Source organism: Dermacentor variabilis, chromosome 5 (assembly GCF_050947875.1).
Source record: "Dermacentor variabilis isolate Ectoservices chromosome 5, ASM5094787v1, whole genome shotgun sequence".
NCBI classification, from domain to species: Eukaryota; Metazoa; Arthropoda; class Arachnida; order Ixodida; family Ixodidae; genus Dermacentor; species Dermacentor variabilis.
The window spans coordinates 18,176,291-18,198,804 of record NC_134572.1 but is presented as its reverse complement, the minus strand read 5'-3'; the positions used below and the strand labels follow the sequence as shown (position 1 = coordinate 18,198,804).

Here is a 22,514-nt window from a genome sequence, read left to right as displayed (position 1 = left end):
CATTCTCAAACGTGAAATTTTTCTCTGTCCACAATAGAGGACAAGATGCCACCACAGATGTCACAAGTGATTCGTTTACAACTGCGAGCACTTTGGGAACAAGGTTCCCGAAGAGTGTCGGAAACGTCGGTTTATGGCTGTCTTAGTTGTCCACCTGCCACAATGAGTCAGCGGTTATAGAGTTGACTGCTGAGCACAAGGTGGCAAGCCGGACCTCCTACCGCTGCCATCGCATTCCGAGGGGAAGGTACCGTAAAAAGACACTTGCATACTTGTTAAAGAGCATTATGTGGTCAAACGTGACTCGAGGAACCCGCACTACGGTATCCTCTATATATCATTGTGTGGTTCCGTGATGTAAACCACTTCACTTAATACTCCTTAATGGTTTTGTAAATTTTACGATCATGCAGTGACACGATTTCTAATTGCTATGGCAGTAGTCAGACCGCTTTCCATCAAGCGTTTGACTGCCTATAGACGTGTTTTGACGGCAAGGCTGTGATAGCAAGCTGCTACGACTTTCGTGTCCAGAAATATTAGCGCAGGCGAGGTGCGGACTTCAATAGTTACAGATTATGCATAGCGGGGATACTTGAAAAACACCTTCTTTTCTTGTTTTTTTCTGGTGGCAATCTGTTGGAGCCTATGTTGTCTTTATTCAGTTACACAAATCTTGTTGGGTTTTAGCAGGTATTAAATATAGTTCACTTGCGTGCATATTAACTTTCGGGTTCGATAGCTATGAATAATTTTGTTTACAGATGTGAATACTAATTGCCGGCTTCTCAAGCAAACCTTATTCGTGGAGCGAATAATTTGGATAAATGGGTGTCATATATTACGCGTTAGGCGTAGAAGCGGGAATAAAGGTGTCGTATCATGTTTAATCATTAGTATGCATCATATTTTCTGATCCTAATTTTGTTATCTTGCGTTATCTCTAAATGGGGAACTTATGCGCGGATTTCAAAGAACTGTATGCAGGGGCCCTATAACGTAAAACTATTCCAATATGTTTCTATTCCCATCTCCTGAAGTCAAATTTGCGTAGCCGCCGACGCAAGCATCGGGCGGTCACCCGCAAGGTTGTCTGAACAGACCAATCAAACGCCCTCCTCGTTCACAGCAGGTCACTTTTGTTTGCTTGAAAAGCGAATAACATTGCCCACACTAAGCGGCTTGTCTTACCTAATTGGCTGACAAGAGGCGAGGAGCACGCTCAAGTGGAGAGGGATTCGATGGGACCGAGCCGCTGCACTGAAAATCGATAACCGGATGAAGAGTGTGGTGCCGGCGTCTGTGATTCGTCCGCTTTCTCTTACTTAGCTTGCAGTGGGTGGTCTAAAATCGCGGCGGCATGCAACGGAAGCTCAAGAATGGCGCTAAAATGGCTTCTCAGCAAAGAAGACTTGGTAGAACGAGGCCGTAAACGTGCCGAAAGTGCTCGAATACGTTACACGGCCATGCAAAAAGTTTTACTATACGCAAATAAACCCGTGCTATCCGGCAGGTGCGAGTAGCCATTGCCTGAGCGATCAGCAGCAGCCATCTTTTATTCCTTCCGGAACGGGGCAGCCTGCTGCTATTCAGAAGAAAATTCAGTTTTGTTCGGTAAATTAATGCATCTTTAACGCGCAGATGTCACTTTGACGCTGTGAGTTTTTGCGGTTTTGTGACGTCGCGTGACAGGCAGGTGAAGTGGGTGTCGTGTGAACACTTTTGACCGATAGCTGAGGGCTAATGGTGAAATGGCGTCGAATCAGAAATAACTATTTTTGTTTTGTTTGATCAAATTATGCATAATCAGTGTGTAGAAGTCATATCAGATGGGGAGCTATCGCGGTTTTCGTGACGTCGCGTGACAGACAGGTGAAGTGGGGCTGGTCCAAAAAATTTTTAGACCAATCGCGGTGGGCTGATTGCAGAATTGGAATAAAAAAGTTTGGAATAGTTTTACGTTATAGCGCCCCAGTTCCAGTACGGTATACTGTTGCGAGCCTTGAAACTATATTTGTCACGACCTAGAGCACCACTTCGCAACTTTATGACCTCCCGGCTCTATCATCCTCCCAAAGTCAAGGCTCCAAAGAGTAATCAAGTTCAAAAAATCTGTCATTGGACATCACTTTGGGTCGCTTTGGGTTCCACCGCATATGCCCTGCGTAACCAAGAGATTGCACCGAGAGGAAGCCTCAGTTCTATATCGAATAAGGACAGGATCTGCTAATACACCGGTTTGGTTATTTAAGACTGGGCGAGTCAATTCTCCGAACTGTACGGCATGCAACGAGACAAGAAACATTGAGCACTTTTTTGTGGTTCTGCCAGAACTTCCAAGATGAAAGGGACGCTCTACTGAAGAATCTGCAAAAAAAGGGACCTTCCGCAAGCGTGCCTGCAACACCTTATATTTTCACGAGGGATCAGTTATAGCCCGCAAAGAAATTTCGCGTCTCCTTAGCGACTTCTTAAGAGAGACTGGTTTGATGGACATATGGTGAAACCCTTCAGCGGTATTGTAGGAGACGCTCAGGCGGAGCAATTGCCGGCCTTGATCGCCAGGCTAAACCCGCCTGTTGCTACAATTCACCACCACCACCACCACCACCACATCAATATTATAAAGTCCACAGCATTGTCAGTTGCAACTATTTTCAAATATCGCCGACAGAAGACATCGCAGCTGAAGGCGACGAAGGGACTACTTCGGTTTATGAAGGAGGCGGGCTTGGACAAGCGGCTGTGACAGTGATGTCACGCACCGCGCAAGAGTGACAGACTGCAACTAACGATGTGTGTGCCGTGTTATGTGCTCTCTATCTCTTCTCCCCATCTTTCATCACCTCCATCCCGCTCCCATGTGTAGGGTAGCAAACCGGTTAAGCTAAACTGGTTAACATCCCTGCCTTCCTTCTCCACATTTTCCTTCCTTCCTTCCTTCCTTCCTTCCTTCCTTCCTTCCACTGTATTTCCCGCACTGCGACCTCTTAAGAACATATATACATATACAATACAATATATAGAATGTATACAATATACATATATATAAGCGTTGGCGATACGTCCACCACCACGATGTCTCTCCGCAGCGGGACATGCTCGTTTGCACGGGCATCCAACTTATCGTTAACAAAGTAGGAAATGTACGCGGCCATACTCCGTGCATCCACTTGCTTAACGAGCTTTTAATTAGGTGGCATTTATGGTGCTGCCACCTGCAGCAGGAAAATGGCGGTCTTATGAGGACGTGATACGAAGAAAAAGAAGCCGTTGAGCGAGGCTTCTGTGAGCTTTAGTATTCCACTTTTATTCATTGCAAATATCGTGCTAGAATGATGCCGGAGCGTGTTTACCAACTGCGTCGTCTTCTCGGGAAGCGCGACGGGATTCCCGCCGACTTCGAAGCATAGGCGCACTACGTGGACAACGCGAGCGAATTTCTCTTTAAGCAGTCGGCCCTCTTTGTAAGCGTAGCAAGGATAGCATTGAAAGAAATGATGCTCGAGGAGGAAAATGTTGCAAGCGCATTTTCGTTTTTCTTTGCATCTTTAGTGGGAACGAAAATATAAACGAAGAACCTGCTAACGCGGCATATTCAGTATGTAGTCAGGGCTTCATGAACTATCGATGCCTTGCACCGTTTCATGCGCGAAAGAGAGAGGGAGAGAGAGAGAGGGAAAACAAGAGGTGAAAGGCAGAGAGGGTAACTATAGAAGGAAGCACGCTATAACGTAAAGCTATTCTAAACTTTTCTATTCCAATTCTGTAATCAGCCCTCCGCTATTGGTCAAACACTTTTTGGACCACCCCACTTGACCTGTACGTCACCTGACGTCACGAAAACCGCGATAGCTCCTCATCTGATATGGTGTGTACACACTGATTATGCATGGTTTGATCGAACAAAAGAAAAATAGCTATTTCTGATTCGACGCCTTTTCATCATTAGCCCTCGGCTATCGGTCAAAAGTTTTCACGCGACACCCACTTCACCTGCCTGTCACACGACGTCACAAAACCGCAAAAACTCACAGCGTCAAAATGACATCTGCGCGTTAAAGATGCATTAATATGCCGAACAAAACTGAATTTTCTTCTGAATAGCAGCAGGCTGCCCCGTTCCGGAAGGAATAAAAGATGGCTGCTGCTGATCGCTCAGGCACTGGCTACTCGCACCTGCCGGATAGCATGGGTTTATTTGCGTATAATAAACTTTTTGCATGGCCGTGTAACGTTTTCGAGCACTTTCGGCACGTTTACGACCTCGTTCTACCAACTCTTCTTTGCTGAGAATCCATTTTAGCGCCATTATTAAGCTTCCGTTGCTTGCCGCCGCGATTTTCGACCAGCCACCGCAAGCTAAGTAAGAGAAAGTGGACCTATCGCAGACGCCGGCACCACCCTCTTCATCCGGTTATCGATTTTCAGTGCAGTGGCACGGTCCCATCGAATCCCTCTCCACTTGAGCGTGCTCCTCGCCTCTTGTCAGCCAATTAGATAAGACAAGCCGCTTAGTGTGGGCAATGTTATTCGCTTTTCAAGCAAACAAAAGTGACCTGCTGTGAACGAGGATCGCATTTGATTGGTCTGTTCAGACAACCTTGCGGGTGACCGCCCGATGCTTGCGTCGGCGGTTACGTAAATTTGACGCCAGGAGACTGGAATAAAATATATATTGGAATAGTTTTACTTTATAGGGCCCGAGGTGTCCGAGTGGGAGAGATAATAATGATAATCGGCATTATTTTTATGTAGGTACCTATATATTTGCACTGACTTACAGAAGTGATTAGGATGTAGCCTGTCACTTCATGCCCTGGTACTTCAAACTGTATAGGACCAAAAAGTATTCGAATATAAAGCGAACAGGATATATAATAATTTTTATTGTGTCTCGATAAGAATTTTTTATCATGCCCACGAGATATTGTAAAATTCTGCGCTTTTGACTTAATACAGATGACAGGATTCACGCCTGTCGCCCTTGAAATTCCGAGTTTCCATCTCTAACATTATGGCGGAACAATCGGCGAAGAGCGAAAGTAACCGATAACGCACACTCTCGTTCAGTAGCGAAAGAAAGAAAGAACGAACGTAAGAGTGAACGAAAGATAAGGTTTCTGGGAAAACACCTCGGAGACATCGACTATATATGGTGGAAGGGGTATCGCTGCGCAAGGACAACCTCGCTGCCGGCGGCGTCAGTCGCGACAAGATCGGTTAGCCTTCAGCGCCTAGGTCACGGCCTTCGACCGGATCTGTGCCTCAGGTTGTGTTCGCACAGCGGCGCCCCTGGATATCGAACGTAAGATACCGAGAGTTCAGAACTACCCTTGTATAGTCTGTATTAGTTTGCGACTTGTGTTACCGGAATGACCGGAACGCCAGTTGGCTCATTGCAACTTGTTACAGGAGACGCGTATGGGAGGGCTACCCTGGAGAGAACGTGTAGAGACTCCTGACACGTGCCAAGGTGCGAGCACGCAGATGTTGTTGAAACGTTCCATTACGCTCCAACAGGTGGAGTGTGTTTTCTGCGACAGCAGTTGTTTGCGAGGGAATGGGGTTGCGCCGTCTCGCCCGTGTACATTCGCGCTTTAAGTTCCAATTCTAATCATTCTAGCATTTTAATTGTTCGCATTGTTTCTTGAATTTTCTTTTACGTCTTGATAATTATTCTCCATATCTTGTAAATATTACACCCCAGTTTTCCTAATCATAGCGTGTGCCTGTATTGCATTCGCACTTTACTATGCTTTCATTATATGTAGTTATCCTCACATCGGAATTTGGTATAGCTTGCACAACATTTGGACAAGATTAGAGGAAATTGCAGAGCCTTGCAGGACATTTAAGAAGATTCACTTAGGGCAATTCAGAGCGGCGGTGTTGCAGGTGTCAGTGCCCGAGGGCTCTGAGTGCTCAGCGGGAGCACGCCGTCGCGTTTGCACGCGCAGCTCACGTGTCCAAGCTTCGTGCATTACAATATCGAGCAGAGACGGGAGGGGTTGGGCTCTTTTAACCGCACGGACTGGCTATGCGTGCGTTCAAAGCCTATTGCTGTGTTGTACCTTTTGTGTAGAGTTGTTTCGCCCTCCCTTTTCGTCACCGTACCAGTAATGAACATTTAGAATGTAACCCTTTATCTATGGTTATAATGGAAATGCGAAAAGTTGCTGGTATTTCATTCCAAAGCAGCAGCATCTAGTACGCAAAAAGATGTTGCTGTTATGATCGAGCAGTCTCAATACTGAGGACCGCGTTTATAATAAAAGTGACACTTCTTTAAGAATTGGCGCACTTAATGCTATGCCTTGCGGTATCAGAAACGAGACAACGGATTCTCACACGAATTCAGTTGGTGGCTAAGTGAAATTCATACGTATTTTATGAATTTATTCTTTATTTCTAAGGAAGAGTTAACGAAACCTCCTTTTGTCAGAAAAAAGAAAGAACGGCATTAAAGGACTCTATGGAGTTAATTTTGTCGTCGCACGAGAGGTAACAATAATCGGTTGGGTATTTCTCGCCGCTTTGTTTCCCCCGTGAGTGCCAGGTTTATTGATCTATAGTGGGTGCGCCTAACGTAGGTGCCTTTATGAGTCAGAGCAATAAGCAAAGCGATGCGCAGCCAAGCCATAGAGAAAGAAATGCATCAAGAGCTGACACTCACATAGAGCCCAGCGGCCGAATCGACTGTAGAGCACCAATCCGCAGGCATTAAAACCTGACCCAGACTTCCGGGTTTGTCTCCGGGCGCGCGCGTTTTGAACGCTAGCTGGAACGCGCCACGCCGGCTGCGCTAATCGGTGCAGTTTCTTTTTTCCCTTCTGATGCTAAACCTCGCGCGGTCATTGTGTGGAATTTTTTTATTATTTAGTAAAAATGATTGCGAACGATCTTTACAAGCTTCCAGCGCATCTGTGCCACGTGAAATTCCGTAAACTAGACGCAAGACGCCTTGTGAAATTAGGAAATGTTTATTTTGCTCTATGTAAATGTTCGCTCTAGGCTTTTTGTGCATTCATCCGACGTCGCGGCACCAGGTAAGCAGCAGTATTTCCCGTACAAAGCTCCACTGGACGACGTCAGCTGAAAAATTAAATTACAAGCATGTGTCATTATGGTATTTAAACCTTGTAGGAATACTCCGTGTAGAGGCGAAACGTGCGAAAGTGGTGAATGGGCGGCATTACAAATGCAAGCAATTCGCTTTTACATACATGGCGTAGAAAATGCCCGACTCATCCCAAACAGTACCATAAAATATGAAGAAGGAATCTTATTTGGAAACATTCCCCTATTTCCGGGAATTATTTCCTGCACTTCAAAAGCGCAAATACACGACCGACTGCGCGTTTCTAAAAGATCAGCCGACGCGATGGTACGTACAAAGAGGTGGCCACAACACAGGCTCCCAGCCAGACCATTCTAGACGCTCGCAGAATGATTTCTACTCGAACTGAAGACAAATGCGTGGGTACAAAGCCTGTTTTCAATCGTTCAGAAGAGAGAATTTTCGAGTTACAAGTTCCCGGTTCTTTAGCTCTTCGGCGTTATCTTTTGCGCGTTCTGCCGGCGCAAGCAACACACTCCCGTGTTATCACTCTTGGCAATCGCTCGTCGCGTTTTCGTCAAGCGTGACCACCGAAAGAAGGTATACGTCGTTGCGGGTCTATAAAAAGTGTCACAGACTTGTCTCACTGAGATTCAATACACGCCAAACTAACTTTCTCACCACGGCCGAGCTGCTTTCTGCTAACGGCGTCAGAACGCCAGGCGCGGCGAGCGTGCCTCAAAAGTATTCCAAAAAATAACGAAATTACAATAAGTTTGGGGGTCAGAGAAAGCGTCACGAATTTGTCCTAGTAAGATACAGTACACGCGAAACTAAGTGCGTCACAAGACCGAGCTGCTTTTCCCTAACTGCGTCACAAAGCCGAGTTCGGCGAAAGTGCCCCAAAACTACCGAAATAAGTTCCAATAATGTTGGGGCCCATAGAAAGCACCACAAACACCTCCCAGCACCAGTCATTATCTCAAATTAACTGCGCTAGGACGGCCGAGCTCTTTTTCACTAACCCCTTCAGTCACGAATTATGATCGATTGTCAATACATGAGTGAAACATACATGTTTTTTTGCCAGGATGCTTGAGGCATAACTGAAAGCAAGTCGAGGTGGTAGAATGACATTTTGTGCATTTTATGTGGAGTCATTGTAATTACAGACTAACCAAATATTTGAATATTGTAAAGCCAGTCATGCTATGTTTCTTTATAAAAAGGATTGAATTACCCGCTCGAATTAATTACAAACAGAGTTTGTTTATTAGCAGAAAACATTTCGAGAAAAAGAAATATTTGGAAGTTGCTGCCTACATGCCCCACGTGAAACGTCATTTAAAACCTGGTAGCGCCTTCACTAAAGCTGCACACTGTAACGATGCATACCACTTGCAAGTAAAATGGCAGTAATTTTGGTTAGCAGAATGTTCAAATTACCCTAAGCTTAATCTTTAAGCCCTATTCCTTGCTACCACTGTACATAAATGGCAAAATTAGGTCACCTCCACAAATGTGGACGCAGTGCCTAAAGGGACTAATTGCGCCACGAGTCATGGTACGTCCCGTAAGTCTAATCGCGTCAAACGCGTCGCAGACTGTCGAACAATATTTCTCACCTTGCCGTTGTCCAATATTGCAGTTGTGCCGTGTCGAAGTGCACAAGAAACGTAAAAATGCGTCGGGATCCCAACAAACCAGGCTACATACGCCCCCCCCCCCTAAATAAAAGAAAAAAAAAAGAAAAGAAAAAGGAGCCGGGTCGCCGAACGGGCGAACTTCCAATGTACAGCAAGCCTCTCTCGCATAGATGGCGTGTCTGGCGGATGGCGCATGCATCTAGCGCGACTGGTTAGCTTGTTGCTAGGGGACGCGATAAAATTAAGTCGCAAAGTATAAGTTCATTTATACGCAATGCTTTTTAGTTTTATAGCGGGAAATAATAAAAATAAAATTTAACAATGTCTGTTAACATTGTTCCTTTCACGTTCACGTTCACGTTCATTTCACGTTCCTTTTTTCCTATACTTCTGGAAACTAACGGACGGCAATAATACTAGCGTGACGTATTTACTGTTTCCAGTTTTCGCCGAGTGTCCCCTCTTGCGGAATTTCTTTCTCTATGGCCGAATGCACAACCCGCACTGCTGCGTCATTCGTGCTTTTCGAGAGAACTGGGTGTTCCCACAGCAGATTTGGCATTTTCCACCTTCCGTGGCACATACTGGCTCCCCTTCGTTCTTTGAATGATGATACGCTGTGTTTCAGCACCGTACGTCACATCTTGAGGCTGCGCTCTCCCAAGAACCGGCTCTACTTACTGCCTCAAAAGCCGTTCCGTCTGCTTGTTCTACTTGTTCTTCTTTTTTCTTCTTGTCTTTCTCTTTTCCACGACGGGCTCTCGTGAATAAACAAGAGATCGCGCGGTCCTGTTTAGAGAAAAGCACGGGTGTTCACACCGGTGCCAGCCAGGAGAGTCGCTGAGGGCACATCTTGCTGGCCTGGGACGTGTTTACGAAAACATGGTCGTCGAGACGCAGGGCAACGTGGCATTACGCTGCTGTTGCGCATGCATATATTCCACAGCGTGCGGCCTTTACTATATATATTCCATCTTGCGGGTTTCCGCAGAACTATTACGTCAAACTCTTGCCTTTGCATCGTGTTGTCGACAAATTCGACTTCGCCCTGCCATCTGGTAGCCACCTGGTTAGCTCAGATGGTAGAGCGGCTTCCCCGGAAAGGCGGCGGTCCTGGGTTTGAGTGCCGGTCCCAGACAAATTTTCTTCAGCTGCGAAGCTTTTGTTTCGAGGAACCCATATTAGTTTCCTTTGTAGCACTTAGCTGCGTTTGGGTGGATGTCTCATTTTCCTTTTATTCCACAGCGTGTTAAGTTTAGCCCGTGATCCCGAGGCACGCTTTCCAGAGGCTCCCAGATATAGCTTGCGATGTGGAAGTGTGCGCGATGACTGCTGCATAATTATGCACACATTTAAATGGCGTGTCTTTCCGCAAGACACTCATTGGTGCCGCATTTCGGGTACAGGTAGACCGTCAGACGGCAAGTCGGCACCTTGCAACGGCCGAAAGTAAGAGTGACACTCACCAGCCCCGCTCCTTGTTGCATCCACTTATGCAAGACAGAAAGGAAGATATAAATAAATAAATAAATAAATAAATAAATAAATAAATAAATAGATAAATAAACAATGCGAAAACGCCAACAGTTCCTCGCTCTCAGCAGCACGATTTGTAAATGAGAGGTATTTGGTTTCGGTTGGCACCGCACAGGAATGCAGCCTGTGCTTTGGATGCTATTAAATGAATTTTTTTCATTGTGGGCCCATTTCTCGCTGCGACGTCTAGCAATTAACGGAGAAGATTACTAGTAGACGTGGCGCATCTGGGTCACCATACAGTTTCTGTAGTTAAGCCAATTAACTACGTGGATTTCTAAAATTTTTACTTAAGAAACTCCTTGCACATCCTGCATTTGAGAATGAAAATTGGAGCATTTTTTAATGGACCACATATAAGGTTCAACAGGGTGATTAAGGGCTGGTTGCTTTTTAGGGTGCAGTTATTTATTTCTCTAGGAATAACGGCATAGAGCACGTGAGGATTGTCGAGAATAACACTAATGTCATCTGCTGCAGGCGCAGTGGTCTGGATTCGCTGCTGTGATTTGAATTTCTCTGAGTTGATTTAGTCCACAGCAGTACATACTACATTAGAGGGTATGTACGGATCTGCCCGTTCAGTACACAGCGATCAAGACGACATGTGTGGCAACACCACTTAAATGCTGACAAATGGGTCCGCAAGTGTAATGTACACAGCCCGGCCACTGTACCGTATAATATACCTCTGTTGTGGATCCGTGCCGACCGTGGAGGTCACGTGCGCACTTTCCGCCGCGACGAGGCTCCCGGCACTCGTGGCGCTCTCGCAATCGCTCCATCTTTCCAGCTGTGTGAGCGGTTGCGTTTTGACAAAGAAAATGCTTCGATGGGTTTCCTTGGAAGCTTCCGCCAAGTCCTCCGTCGAGGGGGTAGGACGCATTCATTGACAAAGTGTGCTGCTCGACATGCGAGGAAACACCGCGCCGCATCTCGCTAGTTTGCTTTACAGTATACTTGAAGGGGAAAGGAAGAAGGGCGTGGGCGGTTGACAGCAGGAGTCAGGCGGCGCCATCTGTGCGAACGTATTGTGGGGTACTGTGCCACCATGGAAAATGCCGAGTAATGAAACGTTCGAATTGCCTTGAATGTTGCTTGTTGTAAAGGTTAGTCCTGACGATCCATAATTAAAGCTTTTGTGCAATTGAGTCTTTCTAACAACTCTTGATTCTGCCTTAGTACATCTCAAAATTATGTTACTCGCTTAAAATACAAACAAACAAACAAACAAACAAACAAACAAACAAACAGAAAGCGGTAACGTACATTTGAAGCGGCGCGCCATGGACGCATACATTCGCGTGCTTAGCCGCCGGCTGAGGCTATAACCATACAGCCTAGCTTAAATAATTACGCTATAATTTCTAACCCTCGTGCCATAAGTAAGAAAAACGTCATCCCACATGCTGTTCTTGTACAGACTACATCTTTGTGACAGACGAAACAACTGCGTTGTCAGCCGGGTGCGTTCCCAAGCTGTCTTGGCTCTTGGACAATTGCCTATCCGAAACAACCCCATTTCCTGCCGTTTCAATGAACGCAACTTCATCGCAATGCCACATTTCCCTCTAGGCAGTTGTAGCAAACTCTGCGGAACCTCGTACCATCTCATCAGCTTATGTTGCCTTGTCTTGCTGCTGAGCCTATAGCGTTTTGCTGACACACAGCTTGAACTGCAGGAGGACAAGAAAAAATCGGCTCTACACGCCGTCTGATGCGGCAGCGGCCGAAGAGCATAGATCTTTATGAAAGGACTGGTGTCGATGTCTGTTGCGGCTACATGAAAACACGGAAGTGTTTTTATCAAGCCGCAACATACGGTATCACTGGAGGCACGTATTTCTGTGGTCCCTAATGGCCGCAGATGACTGGTGTTACTTCTAATTTATTTTGGGCGAAACTGGCAAGCAGTGCATGCAGATATCATATTACACGAGTTACACCGTGGAATGCCACCTACGTGTGAAATTTGAACGTGAACGAACCAGCGGTTTAACTGGAAGAAATATTTATACGGGATTTGCTTATTCACGGAACATAGGGTACATACGTACACGTACGTAAGTACTTTCAACCGCAAAAATTTACTGAGCCCGAGATCTGAGAAAAAAGAAACAAACGAAATTTCTCTGTAACCAATGCATCCGCTTGCGAACCAAGTGCAGTAGGTGCTTACTCGCACTACAACCACATTGCTCATCTAAATTTTAGGCTAAGCCAACAGCAAGAGGTTTAGGAGTATACAAATACATACATACATACATACATACATACATACATACATACATACATACATACATACATACATACATACATACATACATACATACATACATACATACATACATACATACATACATACATACATACATACATACATACATACATACATGTTATTCTTGATCTTTCAGAAAGGGTTTGTAAACTCTTCGTCCTTGGCACCGAATGACGAATAGATGACCTTACACCATAAGGCAAGAAGTGATAAAGAAAGGAAAAAAGAAAACACAAGCCCTGACAACAGACATATATCTTACAGCGGGGTGCAATCTCATCAAGTGCTTATGGGTAACGGTTTCTTCCTGCTGCCTTTGAATACAACCGAAAAGTGAAATGCGTACTGAAACAAATATCACAAATCGGGTGAACGGAACAGTGTTTGCTTTGCTGGCATAGTGCAGTGAAAAGCTTCGCAGTTCTTGCAAACTTTGCACGTTCACTATGCAACCGTGATTGAGATATAGATGTAGCGACCGCGAAGATTAGCGCGTATAGGTGTTTGCAGGCCCCTTGTTGGTAAACACGCCACGCGAGCCTGCCAACTTATACCGCTAGGATCGGCCTTGGCGATGCCGCTGGCTCTACTTAGGGCACATTTTAGAGTACACACAAAAAGTGCACCCGTAGAAAGCCTGTCGCCGAAGGCAAAGTTGCCCCCGTCGTATGCTTGAGGAGCCCGCAGTCGATCTTAATCTGGGCCTTCGCAAGACGGCGTGCAAGCTACGCTTTCTCTCTTAATTATGCGCTGGCACGCCGCAGCAGTTCTCATTGCAGTTGTCGCGGACGTGCATGGGCTTTCATTTCGTTTTCTGCTTCCGTATTTTCAAGTACAAGCTTGCCTGCTGGCTAGCACCTTGTAGGCGTGTTGCTTGCATATTTTTCACAGGGCGCACCGCCGCAGGTAGTACGGATAAACGCGGCTCTTGCTCTTGCAACGTAGCCCAGCGCTCTGATGCCTCGTGTAATTAAGCCGCAGCACAGCGTTTCGACCTTTTCGTCAAGATCGCAGTTAATCAAATTGCACTGCCTGTATTGTCAGCCCATTCTCCTGTGGGTTGCAGGCTTTCTTTTTAATGTCGCCTGTAATCGAGTCTCGATAGAACGGAGTTTGTGTGATAACAGGTTACAGATGCAAATAACTGGCGGGCTTATCGCGAAGTTGCAGTCCAGAACAACGGGGCGTTAGGCGGATTGGCGTTAGATGAATTATGCTTAAGGTTACGTTAGCGTTGCAGGATATGCTTAGAAAATTTGATGTCGGGGTCAAGGGAAAGAAGCTAATTAGGAGCCAAACAGGGAAACAAGTCAGGGCAGTAGATAAACGCAGCAATTGCCCAAGCGGTGATGGCAAGTACTGTATACGCCTTGTTATCCGAGCAACTCAAGCACAAAGTATCAGGCTGCTATGTGTTCGTTTTTCTCGTGAGTTCTTAACTCATCTCTTTATTATTTTCCCTTATGTGTGAAGCGAGGAGGCGAGAACAATTAATTTGTATTTGTAATTACTTTTTAACTTCAAAGAACGTTTCAATGAACGCTTTAAGCATGCGACGCGACTTGCGACTTCAGCTGCGGGATGGTCTTCGGTCGTGGCAATATCTTGGATCTCAAGTGTGCCTTACAAAAGGATCTTAAATACCTTTTGTGTTAGTGTACTAGTGTGAGAACACGCGTTGTGTGCGGATATGTTCCTTCTTTTTTATCTCACTCCCTTTATTTCATCCCTTACCAACTTAAGTAGCAACAAAACATCACCTCCACACGCCGTCTGTGGTCTGTATATATGTATCTTTGGACGCACCTGATTTTTTTCATTCTGCCTTCTTTATTTCAAGCTGATAGCTGGTACACAGGTCGCAAGCTGTCAACATTTTCTCCTCTTTTCTTATTTCTATTCTTCCTTTCCCCCATTATAGGGTAGCAAACCAGGGGATTGTATTGTTGACCTCCCTGACTTTCCTCTCCTTGCTTTATTTCTCACTTGCAGATCGCTCTCAGGCCACGTAGTAATATTATGAAGTGTTTATACTTTACGTTTGCCACAAATATGCTGGATGCTCGCCCTTTGTCCCTCCTAGGTTAGCTGATCTTAAGTACGCTGGCGGCACGAGAAAGGTCTGCACTTTCACCATAACACATAGCTACGACTCCCTACTTGGTAGACTGAGACAGTAACACGTTGTTCTTTTGTCAGTTACACTGAAGTGAAGTAACGCATCAAGTCGAGGTTGTTTGATTTTTCTCTCGTTACGCAAATATCTCTTGCTTGCTTGTTGATTGCATGAGTGATATATCAGTTTAGAAGCCTTGTCAGTGTTAATGATGGGCATCTAAAAAAAATTACTTCTTGATTGATTCGATAAATATAAGAAGAGTTCGTTACGTTATTGAAGCAGTAGCTGGGCTACATATACAAACAACGCAGACAGTTTCACGCGTATTATTCTCACTTCGAACAATGCTTGCCTCGAGAATGGCAGATATCTAAGGATGTGAGACGATTCGCTTTCTTAGTGGTTCACCCCTTTACGAATTCACTCTTCAAGAAACCGAATGCAGCAAGAGGTAACCGCACGACGCCTATCGGCTGCTGGGGATTTTCTGTCCGTCAGTTATGCCACTTTACAGCGAGCCAGAAGTGTAGTGCAGTGAAGTGGCGTGCACGGAGTGGCATAGCTTGTGTTACACGTCACTAAGAGACCTTGCGGTGAGAGAAAGGCAGGTAATAAATTTATGCCGTATTAAAATGGCCTTTTCAGCGAGCTCAGGTAGCTCTCTCACAATCATGCATAGCAAAGGCTCAAATACACGAATAAATTAATTTAGTAGCGTTATTACGACCTTGTTAGCATTATAAGAGCGTGCTTATCGAATCGATAAAGCTTAGTTCATTTATTAAGCAACCTTTGAGACTTCGCAGAATCACTCGAAAACGACCATTTGAAAGGGGGGGTTGCCAACAGTCTGTAACCCAACGCAAACGGTGCTATAAATATATATAGTCATTTCATCGCGGGTCCATGCAGTTGCGTATACAATGCGGCACTATGGCGGCGTGCAGTCTTGATTGCGTTTCATTTTTATCTGCCAAACAATGTTCACGTCCCATGGGCTTGCTGCGTTGTGCAAACTGAGATACGAGTGCACCGTGTTCGAGTTTCTTACTATGGAGTCAGCAGTGACCCGAGAAAGGCTTCAAGGGGGCGCAGGATCCTTGGGCGCTGTCAAATGTAGCCGTTTGACGTATCTAATTGAGCGTGCGCTGCGACGACCTCCTTCGGTGCCGTGCACGGCGGCGACATTAGGGAGTGCAAATGAACCGCTAATGATCGCTAGAAAGTCACCGCGCAGCCGCCTGATCGAAGGACCTGGTGTGCTGCCCGCCTATTCTATTCGCGTGGCACATTCTAACTGGCCTTCCTTCTTGGTCTTTCGGTAGGAGAGGACAAAACTGTGGACCGTGAACAGATCCTCACATTGAAGATATGAAAGGACGTGAGAGTGATTGCGGAAGTGAGGGGGCGTCGGTTAGTTTCTAACGATTGTTCCGTTAGGTGCAAATCGACGTCGACATACTTGTATCCCATGTCGAGTATACCTGGCGCGGAGAGTTGATACAAGGATTGAAACTGCTAGGCTAGTCGATTCGTGCTTAAAGACAAAAATCCCTCGAACGCAGTCGCGTTGTCCCTTTTTGCGTGATTTTAATCTCTCAGTGATTGACAATAGCTTACTTCTTTTCCACGCGGGTTGCAGGTTTTGGGAGTGAATGGATGTGCCGATAGCGCTTGATAGCGGGCGAACATTAGGGGATTTAGAAGGTGCTGAACTCATAAAACAGACAATAAATCAGCATGGAGGCGGCGGCATCTTCTTTCCTCGCGCAGAGAAGCCGAGCTTTCAACGTGCAAGACTCATCTGCGAAGCAGAAGCTTCGCGAACAGGCATCGCGCACGTGCATTACGTCCCGCGACGTGCTGTCATCGCAGCGCTACGGTGAGAGACCGGTGGTGATCTCCTCGTAAGCTGGTTTTGGTGATGTTTGAGCGCTTCATAAATAACGTTTCTCGACTGAGATAAAATGGATTTTTGTACTTCATTACAGCTCGGGAAAAGTAGTGGGATAATACAATATATGTATATTAGCTGTTTAATGGGAACCTTCCTTCGTGAAATATTAAGCAATAAGAAAGAAAAAGTAACGCTTTACTACACAAACAAGCCACAATAAAAAAAAGAAGAAGTTATACAAATATATAGCGTACACGCGGCTGATTAGCGATTTGAAGCGTACGCCTTAACGCTTCTTCAAGGGATTGTGGGAGTGCTTTGTGGCAGTGTTTCGCGAATCCCCTATCACGTCCATTAGGAAAGCCTGCTTGTTACCAAACACGCCGTAGCATTTACATACGCTGTTAGCAGAATTTGCACATCGCTAATCGCACCTCGCGCAGCACTACCTGCTGATGCATTGTTGTTAAAACAAAATAAAATCTCTCTCTCTCTCGGTATAGCAATGAAACGTAGGCAAGCGTGACGTATGCCTGGTGCTGCAATGAATGTGCGAGATGAGAATGGCCAAGGCCCCGTTTCTTGCCTCCGGAAACACATGAGAGGGAAGCCTTGAGAAAGGCGAAGCCCAGACGGTATATGCACGATAGACGGCCGATTACAGTCTCGTTCCGCGATAGAAATCGAAAGCGCTTGTGAGCGACCTCCTCGCCTCTTCCTGTCGTGGCCGTACTTCGGGGCGCTGCGACGTTGCGTTCTAGCCACTTGAGGTCGGCTGCCACCGTTGCCCTTCTCGTTTCCCTTGCTCCATTCTCACCCTTCTTGTGAAAAGCAGACACCGTTTGCAGGAGTCCTTAAAAGATGAATATTGGTAATGAAACACTTTCAGTCGAGCTCGCGCTTCGAGACCGCAGTGATGTCCTCTGACGCAGTCTCCGTTTTTTCGGTCGTGTTGATGGTGGCATTCCAAGTTCTCGTCGGGAACGCAACACCATGCGTTTGCTCTGGTAGCGCGAACGTCGAAAATGAGCGCATCGTTGTGAAGACACAGCAGGGATACATCTCCGGACAGCGTGACACCGTCGACGGCCACACTGTGTACAGGTACGCCGGCGTGCCGTTCGCAGAACCGCCGCTGGGAAAGCTGAGATTCCAAAGGCCTCTATCGGTGAAACCCTGGAAGGGAGTTTTGAACGCCACTAGCTACGCCCCGCCATGCATGCAGATGCCACTTCAGGTGGACGAGAATGTATACCTTGACTATGGTAAAAATTCCGAGGACTGTCTTTACCTCAACATCTGGCAACCTGCTGGTGCCAGAGCGTGTTCGAAAGCCTCAGCCTCCACTGAGTGTCGTTTGCGACCTGTCGTCATTTACTTCTACGGCGGCGGGTTTCTGACTGGTGACGCGAGCTTCTTTATCTTCCGTGGCGACCGCTTTGCCGCCATTGCCGACGTGGTGTACGTAACCGTAAACTACAGAGTAGGCATGTTCGGTTTCTTCAAGACGAATTTACCAGAGTACAAAGGAAACGCTGGTATGTTCGACCAGGTAGAAGCGATGAAATGGGTCAAAGAAAACGCGAAAGCGTTCGGCGGTGATCCGGAAGAAATAACCATCTGGGGTCAGAGTGCAGGTGCTGTGTCCGTTACGTACCACATGATATCGCCGGTCAGTCGAGGGTTGTTCAAGAGGGCGTACCTTCAAAGTGGCGCAACCGGTTCGGCTCTGGCATTGACGAAGCTCAACACTCCAGCGGTGGCGCACAGAGCGATGGGCTTGCTCGGATGCTACAAGCCTACTATCCCATGGAAGCAGCAAGCGCAAGAAAGTATGAAATGCATACAAAGCGTCGATGCCAAGGACCTTTTGGAAAAGACAGCTAGAGAGCTTCCCTTAACGAGCTTTTTGTTCCTTCCGACAATCGGTGACGAATTCCTTCCCGTAGACCCTCTGACTGAAGGGCAGCAAATCAAGACGGGAAAGGAACTTCTGCTTAGCACTACACCAGACGAGGGGTCACTGTTCGTCAAAGCGATGCTGCTGAGAAATCCGCACCTTAGAGAGCTCATCTCGGAGGACTATAAGACGCCGATCAAGATCCTCATGCGCCTCCTGCTGGACGTGCCTTCTTACAAGACTGAGTCGCTGGCTGACGTTTACCTAAAAGGTATGGACAAAGGCGACATCAACGAGACCGAGTGGAAGATGAACTTGGGACGCATGTTCACCGACGCGTTGTTCGAGTGCGCCGTGGATAGCTTCGCGCTGACGGCGTCAGAGAAGGGCCACGACGTGTACCGTTTCCTGTTTGCGCACAAGCCAACCTTCTCCATCTGGGAAGACTGGATGGGCATCACGCATGGGGACGACATCGTATTCACGGCCGGCACTCCCGCCGACCTCACGCGCAGCATCAAGATGTACGGGCGTTACCCTGGTGACCACAGCATCGCGCTTCCGGAGCCCACTGAAGATGAAATGGAGTTCTCTCGAGACCTCGTCCGCACGATCGGAAGCTTTGCTAAATTTGGGTGAGTCGACAAATTACTGGCTTTTGCAGCTTCTTGCTCATTTCGGCATGAAGAGCACCTTTTTTTTTGAGTCTCACTATTAGGAGAGAAAAAGTTATCGCTCAGCAGAATGAAAGATCGTGTAAAAAGCCTTTCACTTTCGGCTAGCCGGTGCGGTACGAATGTGGTAGGCTAAACCGGCCTCCCAAACAAGTCAGTCTTCAACAATAGTAAGTCTTCATGTTACCTTTCGACCTTTTTTATGCGCACTATATTTAAGCCCACTGTATATATATATATATATATATATATAGCTATGGTGATATGGCGAACATATTCTGCGTACATAAACAAATGTGAACAATACAGAAATAAACAGTGTGCGGAACAGACGACTAGAAAGTGTTGAAATGATAGGTATGCGGGCCTATCCGTCCGTTTTGCAGTACTCATTCCTATTTAAGCGCTTAACGCTTGAATTATAGAATTACAGAGTGATTCACATTCCACCCTCTTTGCACTTGCGCACGCTGTCATTCAAACTGCCGTCATGGTGAGGAACGATAATGGTGCGTGCCTTCCTCGCACTAACTTACCACTGAACTAGTCCGAAGAAAGCAGCCCTTTGATGCCTTCTCGAGCGTTTTCTTTACTTCGACTTCATTTCCGTAGCCTTTGGCGTGCTTTAGACGTCCGTGCCATTTTAATTGATATTCTTATAACCACGAATACTTCGTTCGATTTCTCTCCGCGTTCCTGAGTCTGCCTTAAGACTCCCTTGCGGGCTTTTGGCGAGCTTTCAATTTCATTTTTAGGCACATCCATACGTCGCGATATGACGCTGCAGTACGACGTCATCGCCGGATCCGTGTCACTGATGGCCGTCAAGAATCTACGCTTGTTCTGCACGGTGATAACAGTTTACCTAGAAAGTGCCTCGACATTGACTGTAGTGTCCGCCTCACTAGAGGTGTAACAGGGTTTCGTAAGGTGCGCATCATATATAATTGAACTATTTGAAAAGGAATTTGTTTCCTGCTTTTCGTGCTGACATATGACGTTGTGGGAACTGTGTACGCAGTGCAATGTCCTGATTGTTAGGCATGTTTAGGGGTTCGACAGTGATCGTGATGCAGAGCAGCATATTTCGTCTGAATTCAAAAGGACCGCCTGAGTACCGAAACACGGCTCTCTCGATATTTAGCGTGATGGTGACAACAATGGTGAATGAATCCATGCTTGAACGATTCCAAAGACATACGCAGTTGTCATAGTGTCAAACACTGCCGATGTTATTTTATTGAACCATTCCTTGAACACTGAACTTCCTTTGTGTATGATATTGCGTCGCACATACCATTTCTTTTCTTTCGCGGCTGTAGCAGTTCAAGGTTAGCTATCGGTACTGGTTACTTTACATTACCTTTTCCGCTTTTCTTCTGGAAAACACCATGGCATTTTTCTTCGTTTCCGCCTCAATGAGCCGGAAAACGGGCCCGGTTCACACCACTTGGCGATTGCACCTACAAGTCCCCTTACATTGCCGACCCGCTTGTTTCGTCACGAAAATTGGATGTCGTTATTTTCACGTGGCAAGATGTCAAGGGCAATGGATGCCTTTCTCTCTGCCCCGCCATTAAAGAGCGCATGCTACCTGCCATGCTACCTGTATTCTATTGCGGTGGCGCCATCTCCTAACGATAAAGTGAAGCGTTCCTTGCGAAGGTCATTCCTTCCTCCTCGTCTCTCGCTTTCCTTTTTTTGTTGTACTCGTATCTCATTTTTTTTTTTTGTTCTGTGGGCCTTCATCGCTCTCTAGATCTCCGTTGAGCTCTCTTTTTCCTCTTAATGGCTCCTGTAGCAATATTTTCTCTTTCACACGTGTATTAAGAATTGCTCGTCCCCCGTTACCCTGTATTGTTTTCGTTTCTTTTCTTGCACGGGTAATTTAATACACTCCTACGTGTAGTAGACAACTGTGGAGACGTGCCTACTTTTGAATACTATGTTTTCCTTCTGTTGGAAACTGTGTCACAGTACGGTGAGCTGCAGCGAAAACCACCGTGCTTCAACGGCATAGCGGCTTTCCAGGCCTGCTGCAGCAAGCTTGTGACACGGTGCTGAAAGCTGCCGGCGCCTTTACGGCGGAAGCGAGAAACGCATTTAACGAGGCCAATGCAGCGAGGTACCACGCACACGCTGACATAACCGGTTTGTTGCAACAATGTACGAAATATGTCGTGCGTTACGGCTCGGAGGCGATAAGAAATAATAGTCTCATCGACGCTGGCAATCATTAAATTGTGCTTTCTAACTGCTGCCACCACTGACCACCGTTGGCAGCCAGGCGACATTACAAAATACCAATAAGGACCTAATGTACCGCTAGAAACGACACACATAAAAAGAAGCACTTTGACAGATGCTAGCCATTAGGCGCGGAGGCATTGAAGGGCACAGAGAAGAAAAGAAAAATAAAATAAAGGAGAGGTGGCGGGGGGTAATGAAATGTAATTGGCTAAGTGCTTCAAGGGTCACTCCTCGCTTTAGGTTTACTGACTCTCCGAGACATTCGTATCGTAATCATTCGGCTGGGCGCGGCTATCGGCGAGACTGAGTACTGCATATAGTTTTTCCAAAAACTAATTTCAAACTTTGGCGTTCGCACTAGCGATCCGTGCCCTGAAATGGATTATTTTTGCTGGCTGCTCTGTTCCTGCCATTCGTCACGAAAGCATGGGAGCAGCAGCTCTTGGGCCGACGTCTTGCGAAGCTGTCTTTGAAAAGAAGTGTTCAGAACTCTTACTGTATCGAATCACCGCGTCGAACTGATCTGTTCGGGTAACGTAACTTTCGTAGCGCAATCTTCTTCTTTCATCCTTTCCGCCAAGAAGTATTTAATCACCGTGTCGAACTTATCTGTTCGGGTAACGTAATCTTCGTAGGGCATTCTCTGATCCTTTCCACCGAGAGCAGCCTTGTGATGGGATTACGTATAGAAGTCGTAGTTGAACATGTTGCCTCCAGATGTCGGTAATGGCACGTTTGATCCCTGTATGCGCCTGTTTAAGCTCTACGGGCGGTCCAATGCAGTTACCGTTTTGGTGTTGTGTTTTGGGCTTACTCCAGCATTCTTAGGCAAGTTGAATTATATAACGTGTGAGAGGAGTAGCGGAGAAATTTAAACAACCACGTCCGTGACATGGTCTACAAATAGCTGGAGCGGCTGGTTGCCTCTGGTTGCAAGCTAAAGGATTCGATCCACACTCTAGCTTGCCTTTTTAAAGACAGATGACAAAGCTTTAGCGCTGTCTAAGTTTATTACTGCGCTTAAAGGGGCCCTGAACCACCCCTCGGGCTTGGTGAAATAACATAGTGCGCGGGTAGCATACGCTGTTGTGAACATCTCAGCCAAGTTCTGCTGTCGTACGCGGTGCGTGGAGCTCGCAAGCAGAGCGTGAAGT

At 46.5% G+C, this 22,514-nt stretch overlaps 2 protein-coding genes across 2 annotated transcripts in view; both read left to right on the top strand.

Moving 5' to 3' along the window:
- The window catches only part of LOC142582325 (acetylcholinesterase-1-like), an 88,702-nt gene that overhangs the window by 4,718 nt on the left and 61,470 nt on the right, over nucleotides 1–22,514 (top strand). The window lies entirely within an intron of this gene.
- Nucleotides 17,453–19,075, top strand: LOC142582082 (acetylcholinesterase-like). The gene has a single exon (XM_075691496.1). It carries the CDS (start codon nucleotides 17,453–17,455, stop codon nucleotides 19,073–19,075), a length of 1,623 nt encoding a protein of 540 aa, XP_075547611.1.